Source organism: Procambarus clarkii, chromosome 79 (assembly GCF_040958095.1).
Source record: "Procambarus clarkii isolate CNS0578487 chromosome 79, FALCON_Pclarkii_2.0, whole genome shotgun sequence".
In the NCBI taxonomy this organism is placed as follows: domain Eukaryota; kingdom Metazoa; phylum Arthropoda; class Malacostraca; order Decapoda; family Cambaridae; genus Procambarus; species Procambarus clarkii.
The window spans coordinates 10,925,248-10,942,460 of record NC_091228.1 but is presented as its reverse complement, the minus strand read 5'-3'; the positions used below and the strand labels follow the sequence as shown (position 1 = coordinate 10,942,460).

The 17,213-nt window shown below is 48.7% G+C and overlaps 1 protein-coding gene across 1 annotated transcript in view; it reads right to left on the bottom strand.

Annotated features, from left to right (window-relative positions):
* LOC123748322 (alpha-2-macroglobulin-like) overlaps positions 1 to 17,213 on the bottom strand; it is a 289,251-nt gene that overhangs the window by 169,110 nt on the left and 102,928 nt on the right. Inside the window, exons 2-5 of the mRNA XM_069314664.1 lie at positions 10,909 to 11,154; positions 10,350 to 10,588; positions 6,581 to 6,697; positions 2,743 to 2,900 (exon numbers count right to left, since the gene is read on the bottom strand). Of these exons, the coding sequence (XP_069170765.1) occupies positions 2,743 to 2,900; positions 6,581 to 6,697; positions 10,350 to 10,588; positions 10,909 to 11,154 (760 nt within the window). The remainder of the gene's footprint in view (positions 1 to 2,742; positions 2,901 to 6,580; positions 6,698 to 10,349; positions 10,589 to 10,908; positions 11,155 to 17,213) is intronic.

Genomic DNA, 17,213 nt, shown 5'->3' with positions numbered 1-17,213 from the left:
AATGGTGTCGGCTGATGGCGGAACCATGTTGTCACCTTGAGGGGCTCTGGGTGGGTGCTTGCTTTGCAGGGCCCGTGCTGTGGCTGAGTTTCGAGGAGCAATTTTCTTGTCACTGGTGAGGACTCTAATAGCACTTGCACCTCTTCAATTTTCTTGGTGATTTGTGCTCTGATTTTGTACGTTTCCGGTACGTTGTTGTTACCATTTCTGCGGTGGATGTGTTTTGCTCGGAGAGGCAGGTGAACTAGGTTGCCCCCCCTTGGGTATTCATTTATCGCCCTCAGGACCGAGGAAGCAAGTGATTTGTCCCTCCTTGGAGGGACGGTGAGGCATACACTGCCAAACAGAAGGACATTATGCCACGCTTGAATGTTTTCCGGGGCATCATTGACCTTTTTCAGAAGATTACAGAATTTGGCTGCTGCATTTGGGCGGGCTGCTTTAGGAATGTGTGGTAATGTTCTAGCAGACGTCGCTATGATCGCTTTGGTGAGGTTTTTGTTGCATACTTGGCAAAAAACCTCTTTTAGGAGCAGTTATTGGTACCTCAAGGTTTGCGGAGTCCTGCCCGACCGCTGGGACTCCTTCCATTTCAAGTCGGTTGGGAGAGTTAAACTGTGCATTGTTTTATAGAGGGGGGCAAACACGCTGGGTCATGGCCAAGCAACTGCCAGCAACTGGGTGTGGAGGCATCAACTGGGTGTGGAAAAAGCACCTGGGTGTGGAGCCAGCAACTGGGTGTGGAGCCAGCAACTGGGTGAGGAGCCAGCAACTGGGTGTGGAGGCCGTGGCTGGGTGAGGAGGCATCAACTGGGTGTGGAGCCACCAACTGGGTGTGGAGGCCGCGGCTAGGTGTAGAGACGAACACACACACACACACACACACACACACACACACATATATATATATATATATATATATATATATATATATATATATATATATATATATATATATATATATATATATATACTCTGCAATATATACCCTGCAATATATACGCTTCAATATATACCCTGTAATATATACCCCTGTAATATATACTCTTCAATATATACCCTTCAATATATACTCTGCAATATATATTCTGCAATATATACCCTGCAATATATACCCTGCAATATATACTCTTCAATATATACCCTTCAATATATACTCTGCAATATATAGCCTGCAATATATACCCTTCATTATATACCCTTCAATATATACCCTGTAATATATACCCTGCAATATATACCCTGCAATATATACCCTTCAATATTTACCCTGCAATATATATACCCTGCAATATATTCCCTGCAATATATACTCTTCAATATATACCCTGCAATATATACCCCTGCAATATAAACCCTTCAATATATACCTTGCAATATATTCCCTGCAATATATACCCTGCAATATATACCCTGCAATATATATACCCTGCAATATATACCCTGCAATATATACCTTTCAATATATACCCTGCAATATATACCCCTGCAATATATACCTTGCAATATAAACCCTGCAATATATACCCTTCAATATATTCCCTGCAATATATACCCTGCAATATATACCCCTGCAATATATACCCTACAATATATATACCCTGCAATATATACCTTTCAATATGTACCCTGCAATATATACCCTTCAATATATACCCTGCAATATATGCCCTGCAATATATACCCCTGCAACATATACCCTACAATATATATCCTGCAATATATACCTTGCAATATATACCGCTGTAATATATACCCTGCAATATATATATACCCTGCAATATATATATACCCTGCAATATATATACCTTTCAATATATACCCTGCAATATATATTCCTGCAATATATACCCTGCAATATATACCCTGCAATATATACTCTGCAGTCGGTGATGTGCTCTACACCCAGGGCGTTAGAGTAGGAAGAGCCCTATACCCACGTGACCCTAGATTAGGAAGAGCCCAATACCCCCGTGACCCTAGAGTAGGAAGAGCCCTATACCTCCTTGACCCTAGAGTAGGTAGAGCCCAGTACTTCAGTGACCCTAGAGTAGGTAGAGCCCAGTACTTCAGTGACCCTAAAGTAGGTAGAGACTTATACCCCCGTGACCCTAGAGTAGGTAGAGCCCTATACCCCCGTGACCCTAGAGTAGGTAGAGCCCTATACCCCCATGGCCCTAGACATTTATAAGTTATAATATACAATCAATTTAGAAGATTTTAAAGCCGAATTTAAGTAGTGCGTGTGTGAAGGAAGGGGAGATGAGGAAGAGGAGATAAGGAAGAAGGGATGAGGAAGAAGAGATGATCAAAAGGAGATGAGGAAGAAGAGATGAGGAAGAGGAGACGTGTGAAGGAAGAGATGAGGAAGGGGAGATAAGGAAGAGGGGGTGAGGAAGAAGAGATGAGGACTGAGCTACAAACTTCTGGAGAATAACTCACATCTGAGGCGAGTTACCTGCCGCTCTCATATGAATGTTTTAATGATTAGCACAATATAAAATAGTCAGGAAATACGTGCCTAACTTTAATAACATTTTTGTGGTTTAACTTAAACAGTTCAGTGTTCAGTGAATTACATTAATGTTCTAGCAGTTACACAACTACTGGGCTCTGAAACTCTTCACATTAACCTTCAGATAACATTGACTACTTTCGGAAACTTTTGATCCCAAAATGTAATTTAAACTATACGGAGTTGTTTATCAAGTGTGAGAGTAGTGGGTGGGTGGTGGGGCTCACTTGGCGCACACGGTGAAGGTGAAGGCTTCGTCAGTGCCCAGGATGTAGGCGGGAGGCTTGAGCACCACCTCGTAGCGAGGCAGCACGAACTCCTCCACCTTGAAGGTCACACTCTGCTGTTGGCCCCGGGGCGTCTTCACGAACAGCGTGTACAATCCCTGACAAAAATGGTCGGATTAGCTACATCAAATATTTTGACACATTAAACATATTTTTTTATCATTATTCAAGAATCAGTAATAAATAATTCCTATTGATGAGGAGCAAGTTATTAAGTATCATCAGTCAACAGCAAGATATTTTTGTTGTTTGTTAGTGAACAAAATGTGACATAATAACTTAAAACCACGATAAGTTGGTGCTTAATGTACCCGAGGTCCAAAGTCTCTAGTGGTCTTGATGGGGCCAGGAAGTAGGCGGCTTGTCAAAGGTTCCTGAATTATTCCTATGAATCTTTTCAACTGAATTAATGTCTCCGCATTTACGGCTTCGACAAGTAGGTGATATCATGGACTTTTTATCTAAGGAGAAAATAATCTCTTGTTTTGTGTCCTCCAGAGAACACTGTTAGGTCTCATGATGATGCACTTTGTGAGTTATATTACACATTTTAATAATGTGGTCAGGATTATTATACTACAAATTGTTTAGTATTCTAAAAGTTCCACTGAGATCCGGCCAGTCATGTCCGGTGTGTAGTGTTGTTAGTCCTGCTCTGGCCCTCAACCGTTCCTGGAACAACTTGTTCAGTTGAACAACCACTTTCTTGTCCTTCAAATTAACGTTTCGTTTGACTATTCACAAGGTCTTGTTGACATTTTTACCGCAGCGTCTACTTGTTGAGCAACTGTCAGTGACTGGTGGATCATAAGGCCTAGGTGCTTCTCTTCATCAATCTCCACCATGTTCGTCTTGTTGATATGGTAGTTATAGTGTATATTGATATGCTCTACAAGCACCGTTTTGGATTTGTAATATTAATAAATCGCCTTGCAAGGAATTAACCTTTTTTTGCTTCCCATTTTACCATAGATTCTAATGTCATCTGTAAATTTCATTATTTGGTTTCTTCTGTAAACTTGATTATTTGGTTTCTAATGTTCTCTTCTATATCGTGTTATATATTACAAGAAGAGTTGGTCCCAGGATGGAACCTTGCGGTGCTACACTTGGCATTCTAAACTATATTTATATCCACCTGAGACAACCTCTTGCCTTCCTTGTATATTTTTTTTATCCAATCAAATGTTTTACCATATATCCTACGTGGAGAGAGTCTTTCATGTGGTTCATTATCTAAAGCTTTAGAGAAGTCCACGTACACTATATCTGCTGTTCTGCACTTGGGCCTCAGCTAACATCTTAGTTTACTCGTGTTTCTTCAGGAAAGACGCAAGTTACCCTTCAAGAGCCGCAGTTACTTGGTTCATCCTCCAAGTGAATGGTATGTTTATGTCCCCAGAAGTGTGGATGACAATATTATTCCTGCAGGTCTCTGTCCAGGGTAAACACAGTCACCACAACCACAGGTTGTTCAGCCAGCAGCAGAAGGGAGCCCTCTCCCGCCCCAGGACGATAGACCAGAGCCCCCAGGACGGTGTACCAGAGCCCCCAGGGCGGTGTACCAGAGCCCCCAGGACGGTGTACCAGAGCCCCCAGGACGGTGTACCAGAGCCCCCAGGACGGTGTACCAGAGCCCCCAGGACGGTGTACCAGAGCCCCCAGGACGGTGTACCAGAGCCCCCAGGACGGTGTACCAGAGCACCAGAGCCCCCAGGACGGTGTACCAGAGCCCCCAGGACGGTGTACCAGAGCCCCCAGGGCGGTGTACCAGAGCCCCCACGACGGTGTACCAGAGCCCCCAGGACGGTGTACCAGAGCCCCCAGGACGGTGTACCAGTGCCCCCAGGATGGTGCACCAGAGCCCCCAGGACGGTGTACCAGAGCCTCCAGGACGGTGCACCAGAGCCCCCAGGACGGTGCGCCAGAGCCCCCAGGACGGTGCACCAGAGCCCCCAGGATGGTGCACCAGAGCCCCCAGGACGGTGTACCAGAGCCCCCAGGACGGTGTACCAGAGCCGCCAGGATGGTGCACCAGAGCCCCCAGGACGGTGTACCAGAGCCCCCAGGACGGTGTACCAGAGCCCCCAGGATGGTGCACCAGAGCCCCCAGGACGGTGTACCAGAGCCCCCTGGACGGTGTACCAGAGCCCCTAGGACGGTGTACCAGAGCCTCCAGGACGGTGCACCAGAGCCTCCAGGACGGTGCACCAGAGCCCCCAGGACGGTGCGCCAGAGCCCCCAGGATGGTGCACCAGAGCCCCCAGGACGGTGCGCCAGAGCCCCTCACCAGAGCTCCCAGGACGGTGCACCAGAGCCTCCAGGACGGTGCACCAGAGCCCCCAGGACGGTGCACCAGAGCTCCCAGGACGGTGCACCAGAGCCTCCAGGACGGTGCACCAGAGCTCCCAGGACGGTGCACCAGAGCCCCCAGGACGGTGCGCCAGAGCCCCTCACCAGAGCTCCCAGGATGGTGCACCAGAGCCTCCAGGACGGTGCACCAGAGCTCCCAGGACGGTGCACCAGAGCCCCCAGGACGGTGCGCCAGAGCCCCTCACCAGAGCTCCCAGGACGGTGCACCAGAGCCTCCAGGACGGTGCACCAGAGCCCCCAGGACGGTGTACCAGAGCCCCCAGGACGGTGTACCAGAGCCCCCAGGACGGTGCACCAGAGCCCCCAGGACGGTGTACCAGAGCCCCCAGGACGGTGTACCAGAGCCCCCAGGACGGTGACCAGAGCCTCCAGGACGGTGCACCAGAGCCCCCAGGACTGTGCACTAGAGTCCCCAGGACTGTGCACCAGAGTCCCCAGGACTGTGCACCAGAGCCCCCAGGACTGTGCACCAGAGCCCCCAGGACTGTGTACCATAGCCCCCAGGACGGTGCACCAGAGCCCCCAGGACTGTGCACCAGAGTCCCCAGGACTGTGCACCAGAGCCTCCAGGACTGTGCACCAGAGCCCCCAGGACTGTGCACCAGAGCCCCCAGGACTGTGCACCAGAGCCCCCAGGACGGTGCACCAGAGCCCCCAGGACTGTGCACCAGAGCCTCCAGGACTTTGCACCAGAGCCCCCAGGACTGTGCACCAGAGCCCCCAGGACTGTGCACCAGAGCCCCCAGGACTGTGCACCAGAGCCTCCAGGACTGTGCACCAGAGCCCCCAGGACTGTGCACCAGAGCCCCCAGGACTGTGCACCAGAGCCCCCAGGACTGTGCACCAGAGCCCCCAGGACTGTGCACCAGAGCCCCCAGGACGGTGCACCATGCAGAGCCCCCAGGACGGTGCACCAGAGCCAACAGGACTGTGCACCAGAGCCCCCAGGACTGTGCACCAGAGCCCCCAGGACTGTGCACCAGAGCCCCCAAGACGGTGCACCAGAGCCCCCAGGACGGTGCACCAGAGCCAACAGGACTGTGCACCAGAGCCCCCAGGACGGTGCACCAGAGCCAACAGGACTGTGCACCAGAGCTCCCAGGACTGTGCACCAGAGCCCCCATGACTGTGCACCAGAGCCCCCAGGACGGTGCACCAGAGCCCCCAGGACTGTGCACCAGAGCCCCCAGGACTGTGCACCAGAGCCCCTCACCACGTCAAGTGAGCACCAATGAGCCCAGTCCTACTTAACCAGACCACAATAACGTTCCACTTTGAGAAGCGAAGTTTATTACAATAATATTTTTCTCATTTTGTAAACATACTCACCAAAACTATATTACTTCATTGTGTGTTGTATTTTCGTCTCGTGTTCCTATCCTCTATTACCACAAGTGTGTCTCACCTTCTCGGGCTCGTCAGCGAGGTCGAAGTCGAGGTGGACGAGGCCGGCGGTGTTGTCGACGTTCTTCCACTGGGCGACGCGGGTGCCGGCCGGCGTCTGCACCCAGACCTCCGGGTACTGCCGGGGACACCAACACATTACTTGTCAGACCTCATGCAGTGGTCGAACATTTAGCCCTTCACTCACTACTTAATAAAATTATGAGTGATACTGGTTAAAATGGATTGAGTTCTCTCTCTCTCTCTCTCTCTCTCTCTCTCTCTCTGTCTCTGTCTCTGTCTCTGTCTCTCTGTCTCTCTGTCTCTCTGTCTCTCTGTCTCTCTGTCTCTGTCTCTGTCTCTGTCTCTGTCTCTGTCTCTCTCTCTCTCTCTCTCTCTCTCTCTCTCTCTCTCTCTCTCTCTCTCTCTCTCTCTCTCTCTCTCCAGACCACGGAAGAAGAATTGAAACAGGAATTTCCTTAAGTACTTTCGTATTAATACATCTTCAGAAGGAGTGATTTACAGGTCAAGAAGTGGACATATATAGGCAGGAGAGAGTGGTGGAGTGAGGTGAGGTACAATGACAAATGAATGAGAATTAGGTGGACACAAATATGAGCCGCATAAGAACTGCAGAAGGCCTACTGGCCCATACGAGGCATCTCCTATTCATACCTACCAATAGGCCCACACATGGATAATAATAGCATAAGATAGTAAATATTTACAATGAATTAGTGAGACAAATGAGTATCAATGATCCTACTCAAATCGCCCTCTAATTGATCAAAAATGGATCTAAGTATATATAAACCACTGCTAATGTTCAAATTACTTTCTTTTGTAATCTGTGTCAGAGCAGATTCAATTATGTTCCTGTTATAAGTGCTTTTACAATTCATTATTGAAGAAGCCATCTCCCAATCAATTTGGTGAGCATCTGCTGACAGATGAACAAACAAAGCATTAGACAATAGGCAGTGTCTTACAGAGTATTTATATTGCGAAATTCTACATTTCAAATTTTTAGATGTTTGCCCAACATAGAATTTATTAGTCTTTACAATGTATTATATATATGACACAATTATCACTACGAGGGCTGTTTCTAACTTATAGCTTACCAACAGTATTTTCGTAGCTAAACAATACATGTATATCAAAACGTTTCAAGGCCTTGACAATATTCTCAAACACAGAGAAATATGGTAAACATAACACATTCTTTGAGCGAATATTTTTTCTGCATATATTATTATAATATGTACGACGTGCTTTGCTACGGCAAACTTCCAAAAAACTCAGTTGGTAACAAAGCTTGAGACCAATCGAATCAATATTCTTAAACTCTTCATCTAAGAATTCTGGACTCACAACTCGAAGAGCTCTTAGATACATTGAAAATAAAATATTTTTTTCACATTGTATCTATGCCTTGAAAAATAATGAACATAAGATAAATTATTAGTAGGTTTTCTGTAGATACTAAACTTTAGTGAAAAATTTTCCCTGTGAATAAGTACATCTAGGAATGGCAAACATTTATCAATTTCAGTCTCCACAGTAAATTTTATAGCGGTGACTTGATCATTCAGTTTGGCTACAAATTCGTCTGTGTTGACATCTGTAGGCCATATACACAAAATATCGTCAACATATCTAAACCATGGAATGATTCCAGGGGTAATTTTTGAGACAAATTTCTTTTCGAAGAATTCCATGTACAAGTTTGAAAGCAATAGCGATAAATGATTCCCCATTGCCATTCCAAAAGTCTGTAAATAATTCTCATTATTAAAGGTAAATGTACATTCTTTAATGCACAACTTAACAAGATTGACAATAATATCAGCAGAAAGAGGTAAAATATGATTCATTAGTTCACGAGCAAGATAATCAAGAATATCATCAACCGGCACCTTTGTAAACAAAGAACAAACGTCAAAACTGATTAACTTTACATCAGGAGTGACAGGAATACTATTAAATTTGTTAACTAATTCAAGAGAATTAGTCAAATGAGAAGAGGAAATAGTTCCTAACAATGGGGACAAGATTTTGGTGAGCCATTTAGAAAGCTTGTAAGAAATGGATCCCACGGAACTGGGCAGTAGAGACGTTGAGGTAATTCACCGGGTCAGTAGAGACGTTGAGGTAACTCACCGGGTCAGCAGAGACGCTGAGGTAACTCACCGGGTTAGTAGAGACGCTGAGGTAACTCACCGGGTCAGTAGGGACGCTGAGGTAACTCACCGGGTCAGCAGAGACGCTGAGGTAACTCACCGGGTCAGTATAGAAATTGAGGTAACTCACTGGGTCAGTAGAGACGTAGTGGTAACTCACCGGGTCAGTAGAGACGTTGAGGTAACTCCCCAGGTCAGTAGAGAGGTTGAGGTAACTCACCGGGTCAGTAGAGACGCTGAGGTAACTCACCGGTTCAGTAGAGCCGCTGAGGTAACTCACCGGGTTAGTAGAGACGCTGAGGTAACTCACCGGGTTAGTACAGACGCTGAGGTAACTCACCGGGCTAGTAGAGACGCTGAGGTAACTCACCGGGTCAGTAGAGACGCTGAGGTAACTCAACAGGTCAGTATAGAGATTGAGGTAACTCACCGGGTCAGCAGAGACGCTGAGGTAACTCACCGGGTTAGTAGAGACGCTGAGGTAACTCACCGGGTCAGGTAGAGACGCTGAGGTAACTCACCGGGTCAGGTAGAGACGCTGAGGTAACTCACCGGGTTAGTAGAGACGCTGAGGTAACTCACCGGGTCAGTAGAGACACTGAGGTAACTCACCAGGTCAGTAGAGACGCTGAGGTAACTCACCGGGTCAGTAGGGACGCTGAGGTAGCTCACCGGGTCAGGTAGAGACGCTGAGGTAACTCACCGGGTCAGTAGGGACGCTGAGGTAGCTCACCAGGTCAGGTAGAGAGGTTGAGGTAACTCACCGGGTCAGTAGAGACGCTGAGGTAACTCACCGGGTCAGTAGAGACGCTGAGGTAACTCACCGGGTCAGTAGAGACGCTGAAGTAACTCACCGGGTCAGTAGAGACGCTGAGGTAACTCACCGGGTCAGTAGAGACGCTGAGGTAACTCACCGGGTCAGTAGAGACGCTGAGGTAACTCACCGGGTCAGTAGAGACGCTGAGGTAACTCACCGGGTCAGTAGAGACGCTGAGGTAACTCACCGGGTCAGCAGAGACGCTGAGGTAACTCACCGGGTCAGTAGAGACGCTGAGGTAACTCACCGGGTCAGTAGAGACGCTGAGGTAACTCACCGGGTCAGTAGAGACGCTGAGGTAACTCACCGGGTCAGTAGAGACGCTGAGGTAACTCACCGGGTCAGTAGAGACGCTGAGGTAACTCACCGGGTCAGTACAGACGCTGAGGTAACTCACCGGGTCAGTAGAGACGCTGAGGTAACTCACCGGGTCAGTAGAGACGCTGAGGTAACTCACCGGGTCAGTAGAGACGCTGAAGTAACTCACCGGGTCAGTAGAGACGCTGAGGTAACTCACCGGGTCAGTAGAGACGCTGAGGTAACTCACCTGGCCAGTAGAGACGCTGGGGTAACTCACCGGGTCAGTAGAGACTCTGAGGTAACTCACCGGGTCAGTAGAGATGCTGAGATAACTCACCGGGTCAGTAGAGATGCTGAGATAACTCACCGGGTCAGTAGAGACGCTGAGGTAACTCACCGGGTCAGTAGAGACGCTGAGGTAACTCACCGGGTCAGTATATAGAGACGCTGAGGTAACTCACCGGGTCAGTAGAGACGCTGAGGTAACTCACCGGGTCAGTAGAGACGCTGAGGTAAGGTCCGGTGAGAGTGAGGATCCTGAACTTGACATTCTGGCTGGGCTCGTACAGGTACTTGTCCGTCTGGACGAAGGTGATGTCGCTGGTGCTCTTGAGGGTGAGAGAAACGGTGCGGGTGAGCTTGGCGCCGCCCACCACGCCCGCCACGTGTAGTGAGTGGGTGTACACCGAGGAACTCAGCACCGACACGTCGTAGCACGAACCTGTCCTTCCTGGAACACGGAACAGTAACTCTAGTTGTTATATATATATATATATATATATATATATATATATATATATATATATATATATATATATATATATATATATATATATAACAACATATATATATATATATATATCCCATGGAGATGTGTTTAAAGTTTGTATTCTTGATATGAGAATAATGCGTATATAACATTTAATCAACAACAGGGTGTAGATTTGTGGAACCAAGAGTGGCCACTAGACGCCTCGTCACGAGGACATGTTTGTCAACTTAAAAATGTGACTTTGGTGATTGTTTCCACATTCCTCGTGGTGTACTAACCTGCTGGAATGTCTAGAGTGGTCTGGGGAATGATGTTAATGTTCCGCTTCTCAGGCAGCTGCTGGTAGTCGTAGGCGGTGACTGCTACCGTCAGTTTCCCAGCTGGAGCTGACGGGTCGTCCACGACCACACACAGCTGGGCGGTTGTTCCTGCCACCCACTGCTTGGGCGTGGTGACCACGTAGCCTCTGTGGGGGGCACGGCGAGCTGTTAGTTCTTGCCTATCTCCACCATAATGAACACCAACTCAAACAGAAGCAAGTTTGTGTAGGTTGTGTATCAATTTATATAAATTAATACAAGCATGCCTAATGCCAAGCAATAATTATTTATTGACATTAATTAATGCCAATCATTAATTATCATATATAAAAAATAATTCTAGCCAGATGTAGAGACAAGTGTAATCTTGGTACTAGGAAAGGGACTCCAGTATTGACTTATAATCCGGGAGAATATCTGTGAAGAATAACAATGGTCACTTCTTAATATCCTGCCAATTTAAACTAAACTGTGTTCGCCCTATAGTTTACTCTCAACCTCCGTCGTTCACACCAACTACTAAACATCTGCCTCAACGGTCAGTGTGTCCTCATGACGCACATATTGTCTCATCAACACCTGTTTAATCCCACCTTTCTCAAAATAATATTGAAAACTATAAATATTTGAAGTTAATTTAAAACTCTCTTTAATCAACCAACATTATACAGGACTCTTGACCTGTCGTTATGTGGTATTTATGTTCTTTTATTCTCCCATGGAGATGTTTGTCAGTTTGTCCCACAAACAATTTATTGCAAGTTTTATAAAGGATTTTCTAAGCACCAATTATACGTATTAAATGTTTTATTTATCAAATTAAATTTCCTAAATGCTATATTCATAAACATTTATTTAGACATTTCATTAACATTTTCATGAAATGCTAGAATTAATATTTATTACTTTGTAATCTCTATCAAACTTAAGGCATTTTCTGAAACTTTTCAATTTTTACTATTTAATAAAATACTTTGCTATTTAAATAAAATATTTAGAGTATTTTAAGGTGAATTCGTTTGTGAGAAGATGTAATTGGTTGTCCAATATTACGCTGATGGGATTGGTTCAGACGTGACTCATATTTTCTCAGGAGAGAAAAATCTTAGACAGTAACAATGTTGTGTTGATATAAGCTCGGATTGGACTTAGACAAAACAATCTTGTATCATTGCTGGTGACAACAACAATGTGATTACTGAAATTCAGTCAAGTTCCCTTGTCCCTGATGTCCCCTGCATACAGCTATGGTACCTGCAGTACTGCGTGACACCTTGTCGTCCCCTGCATACTGCTATGGTACCTACAGTACTGCTTGACACCTTGTCGTCCCCTGCATACTGCTATGATACCTGCAGTATTGCTTGACACCTTGTCCCTGGTACCATGGCAGGTACTACTATGGTAACTGCTGTCCTCCACAGCACCGCTACCTTTCTGAGAATCTTGTCTGCTCTTTACTAATATGTAGGATTGCCAGAGAGACAACGTTTAAATTCCTCTGTATAAATTTAAGTAGAGAATCTTTAATCTTATAGTTTTTGATATCTCTGAGATGTTCCGATAGATATGATAGCGCTTGGCACAGCCATGATGTCAGGGGGAAGTCATGATACATTCGAAACACGTAAATAAGAGGACCAATGGAAGGAGACCCGGAACGTGCCGGGTCACCTAGTTTGCTTCGTGATTGGTCAACACTCAGGACTCACTGCTCAGACAGTTACAGTCTTTGAGCGAACTGAGGTCCGTGAGATGACTCAAATCTGAGGGTTAGAGAAGCGGCAGTCTTCGCGAGAGAGGAGTACCCGACAACCCTGAAGCACAGGTCTGGCTCACACCTACAGCCATTCTGTGTCCACACAGGTAGTCAAGGTCAGCTGACTCTTGACGGGTGAATGGTGACCGCTGACTGCAAAAACAGTGCCCAAACTGAGGGGAGTTGCTCCTGAGCTACCGTGCAGTGAGGACGTGTCGCCTGCTCGCTCCGGTAGTTTGAGGTGGTTGCCGTTTTCGCCGGCAGGGGGTGTGGGTGTCTCTACCCTCCCTACTGTTCCTGGTGGTGTGGACGTGGCGCTTTTACGATGGGCGGCCATCTTCCCCCTGTCGTGAGGGTAAACTCCATCGGATTGGAGTTTACTGGCCGTGCTGAATACCCGCTGGTGGACGTGGTATTGAGTGCCATGCTTCGTGTCCCGGTTGGGGACGTATATGGCATTGAGCTGGTAACTGCTCACCGTGTTGTTGTCAAGTTTGTGGGTGAGGCGGTGTACCGTGCTTTCTTACGGAGGTACGAGGGACGTACTTTGCAGCTACAGGACGGCACCGGGTCTGTGACCATTTCAGACCATAGTGGTGCTGTGACGTATGTCAGTGCTCATGGCGCCCCCATGGAGTTTCCTGAGACTCTCCTCCAGCGATTCTTCCAGAGGTACGGCTCCGTCGTCAGTGTGCGGATGAACTCACTGTCGTCTGGCACGTATTCGGGTGTGAAGACCAACATTCGGACCCCCGGGATGCGACTGAGGTCGGACATACCGTGCTCTGTCCGGCTGTTGGGGTACTACGTGCATGTGTTTTATGCCCGGCAACCCCGTACTTGCTTCCGGTGTGGCTTGTTGGGGCATCAGGCTGCCGGGTGTACTGCTGATCCGGTCGCTCCTGTGAACTTGTTCCGTGAGGGGGATTTCCCGCTGCTCCCTCTGGAGGAGGACTCCAGGGGTGAGGAGGTGAGCGTCCCGTTCGCTGCTGCGGCTCCCCCAGTGTCATCCGACGTTGCCCCGGTTGTTGCAGACCCTCCTCCGGGTGTTGCGGTGCCGTCGGATGTTCCTCCTGACCATGTCTCTGGCCCTGCTGTTCCTGTGGACCTTCTTGGTGATCCCTGTGGAGCGTCGCCGTCGGCTTCCTCGTCTTCAACTGTGGACCCTGGCCCTGCGTCCTCCCCTCGGGTTCCTCCTGTGCTGGGTGCTGGGGTGGCTGCGGTGCCTCCTGCTGTGTGTGGTCCGGTTCCCCCTGTGGTAGAGGCTGCTGCCGTTCTGCGACGGGCGTCGGTTCGCCCGGTTCGTGAGGCCCGTGGTTCTGGGTCCGCCTCCGGCTGTGAGGATGTGCGGCCAGTGCCCAAGCGGTCCAGGCGTTCTTCTACTGCTTGGGCTGATGCGGAGGACTACGACGCAGGTGAAGCTTCGGGAGATGATGTGGCACCTCCGGGTGCTTCGCGCTCTACGACGCTGGTGGTGGCTGACGTCCATGTGTCTGCTGTTGACGATGTTTGTACCTATGATTTACCTCCTGTTCTTTCTCCTGCAGAAGGTTCTCCGCAGTGGGGGGTGGTCGCTCCTACTGACGAGGATGGTGAGAGTTCTGGTGCGCGCCGAGGCATCAAGCTGGTACTGAAGAAGGATGCCAAGCGTGGAGGGTCCCGGCAGGAACAACGTCCGGTGGTTGACGCGGAGCGCTGTGGGGCGGCCGAGGAGGCTCCCAGTGCGCTGCCCATTGCCCGGCCTCGTGGGAAGGAGCCTCTCCCTCTCGTCTTGGCCTCCAGAGTGGCGCATGATGCGCAGCATCCTTTGCGGTTTGACATTATTGACCGAGTGCATCCTGTTCCATGGTGCCCTTCTTCCATCTGGGTACAGCGGGCTCGGTGTTTTGTTGTGGGTGTGCCAGAGTTGATGCCTGATCCTCGTACTGTTAATACTGTGCCTGTTCCGGATGACGTCATGTTACTGTGGGAGGCGTATTGTGTTCAGTTCCCGGCGGCAGAGTGGCCGGATAAGTATGAACAATTTGAGTAGTCTGTGTGCTTGCTGTGACCTGTGGTTTGTTTGCAATGTATTGTACGTATTGTGCGCCCTTCAGGCCGGTGTTGTGTTTTTCATGACTGTTGTTTTGTTGTATTTATTGTATTTCCGTTACCCTTCTGTCCAGTATTGTTGTTTCTTCTTCCTGTGTTTCATTGTGTTTATGTTCATTGTTGTGATTTTGTTGTCGGCCCTTCAGGCCGGTATTTAGTGTATTTGTGTTACTTTGTGTTAATTTGCTTTGTGCTTTTGTATTTTTTTGTTGTCTGTTTGTTATTGGTTTCATATTTTATTATATTTATTGTATTGTATTTATTCGCATGTTCGCATGTAAAAATGAAAATAAAAAAAAAAATAAAAAAATATGTAGGATTGCCAGAGAGACAACGTTTAAATTCCTCTGTATAAATTTAAGTAGAGAATCTTTAATCTTATAGTTTTTGATATCTCTGAGATGTTCCGATAGATATGATAGCGCTTGGCACAGCCATGATGTCAGGGGGAAGTCATGATACATTCGAAACACGTAAATAAGAGGACCAATGGAAGGAGACCCGGAACGTGCCGGGTCACCTAGTCTGCTTCCTGATTGGTCAACACTCAGGACTCACTGCTCAGACAGTTACAGTCTTTGAGCGAACTGAGGTCCGTGAGATGACTCAAATCTGAGGGTTAGAGAAGCGGCAGTCTTCGCGAGAGAGGAGTACCCGACAACCCTGAAGCACAGGTCTGGCTCACACCTGCAACCACTGTGTCCACACAGGTAGTCAAGGTCAGCTGACTCTTGACGGGTGAATTATGACCGCTGACTGCAAAAACAGTGCCCAAACTGGTAGTCAAATACAGCTGAATGATATTCATTTCACTCATTCTACTCGGATTTTCAAACCGAGTAAAGCTTGATTTACTTCAAATATACTCGGTCAGCCAATAACAACCAGCGAACACAGTAACTATTCTACCATCGTCGAGACCAAGACAACATCCGGCATACTGCCCCGACACGAACGGTGTGTGTGGGGGAGGGAGACAGGAACGGTGTGTGGGGGAGACAGGAACGGTGTGTGGGAGGAGACAGGAACGGTGTGTGGGAGGAGACAGGAACGGTGTGTGGAGGGAGACAGGAACGGTGTGTGGAGGGAGACAGGAACGGTGTGTGGAGGGAGACAGGAACGGTGTGTGTGGGGGGGAGACAGGAACGGTGTGTGGGGGGGGAGACAGGAACGGTGTGGGGGAGACAGAAACGGTGTGTGGGGGAAGAGACAGGAACGGTGTGTGTGAGGGAGACAGGAACGGTGTGTGGAGAGACAGGAACGGTGTGTGGGGAGAGACAGGAAGAGTGTGTGGGGAGGAGACACTATCGGTGTGTGGGGAGGAGACACTATCGGTGTGTGGGCAGACAGGAACGGGGTGTGGGGGAGACAGGAACGGTGTGTGTGGGAGACAGGAACGGTGGGTGTGGGGGAGAGTCACGAACGGTGTGTTGAGGGAGAGACAGGAACGGTGTGTGGGGAGGAAACAAGAACGGTGTGTGGGGAGGAGACACTATCGGTGTGTGGGGAGGAGACACTATCGGTGTGTGGGCAGACAGGAATGGTATGTGGTGGAGACAGGAACGATGTGTGGATGAGAGGCAGGAACGGTGTGTATGGGGGACAGGAACAGTGTGTGGGGTAGACAGGAATAATGTGTGGGGGGAGAGACAGGAACGGTGTGTAGGGGAGACAAAAATGGTGTGTAGGGGACACGAACGGTGTGTGGGGGAGAGACAGGAAAGGTGTGTGGTGGAGGAAGATAGGAACGGTGTGGTGGGGGGAGACAGGAACGGTGTGTGGGAGAGAAAAGAACGGTGTGTGTGTGGGGGGGGGGAGACAGGAACGGTGTGTGTGTGGGGGGGAGACAGGAAGGGTGTGTGGATGAGAGACAGGAACGATGTGTGGGGGAGACAGGAACGGTGTGTGGGGAGACAGGAACGGTGTGGGGTGGGAGACAGGAACGGTGTGGGGGAGAGAGAGGAACGATGCTGGGGAGAGAGAGAGAGGAACGGTGTGTGGGGAGACAGGAACGGTGTGGGGTGGGAGACAGGAACGGTGTGGGGGAGAGAGAGGAACGATGCTGGGGAGAGAGAGAGAGGAATGGTGTGTGGGGGAGACAGGAACGGTGTGTGGGGGAGACAGGAAATGTGTGTGGAGGAGACAGGAACGGTGTTTGGGGGAGACAGGAACGGTGTCTGGGGGAGACAGGAACGGTGTGTGGGTGTAACAGTGCAAGTATTTTGCACTCTTTCATGTATAATTGTGAGTTGTAATTGTGGGTGGGAGTGTGTATGTATGCGTATGTGCGTGTTGGGGTGGTGCGAGATGGTATGAGGTGAGGTGTTGACTAGCTTCAATCCGCTGACATGGGAGTACTTAACAAAGAGCCCGTTGTAGTGGCTTGGGAGAGTACGCACCCCTGGCTTGGACA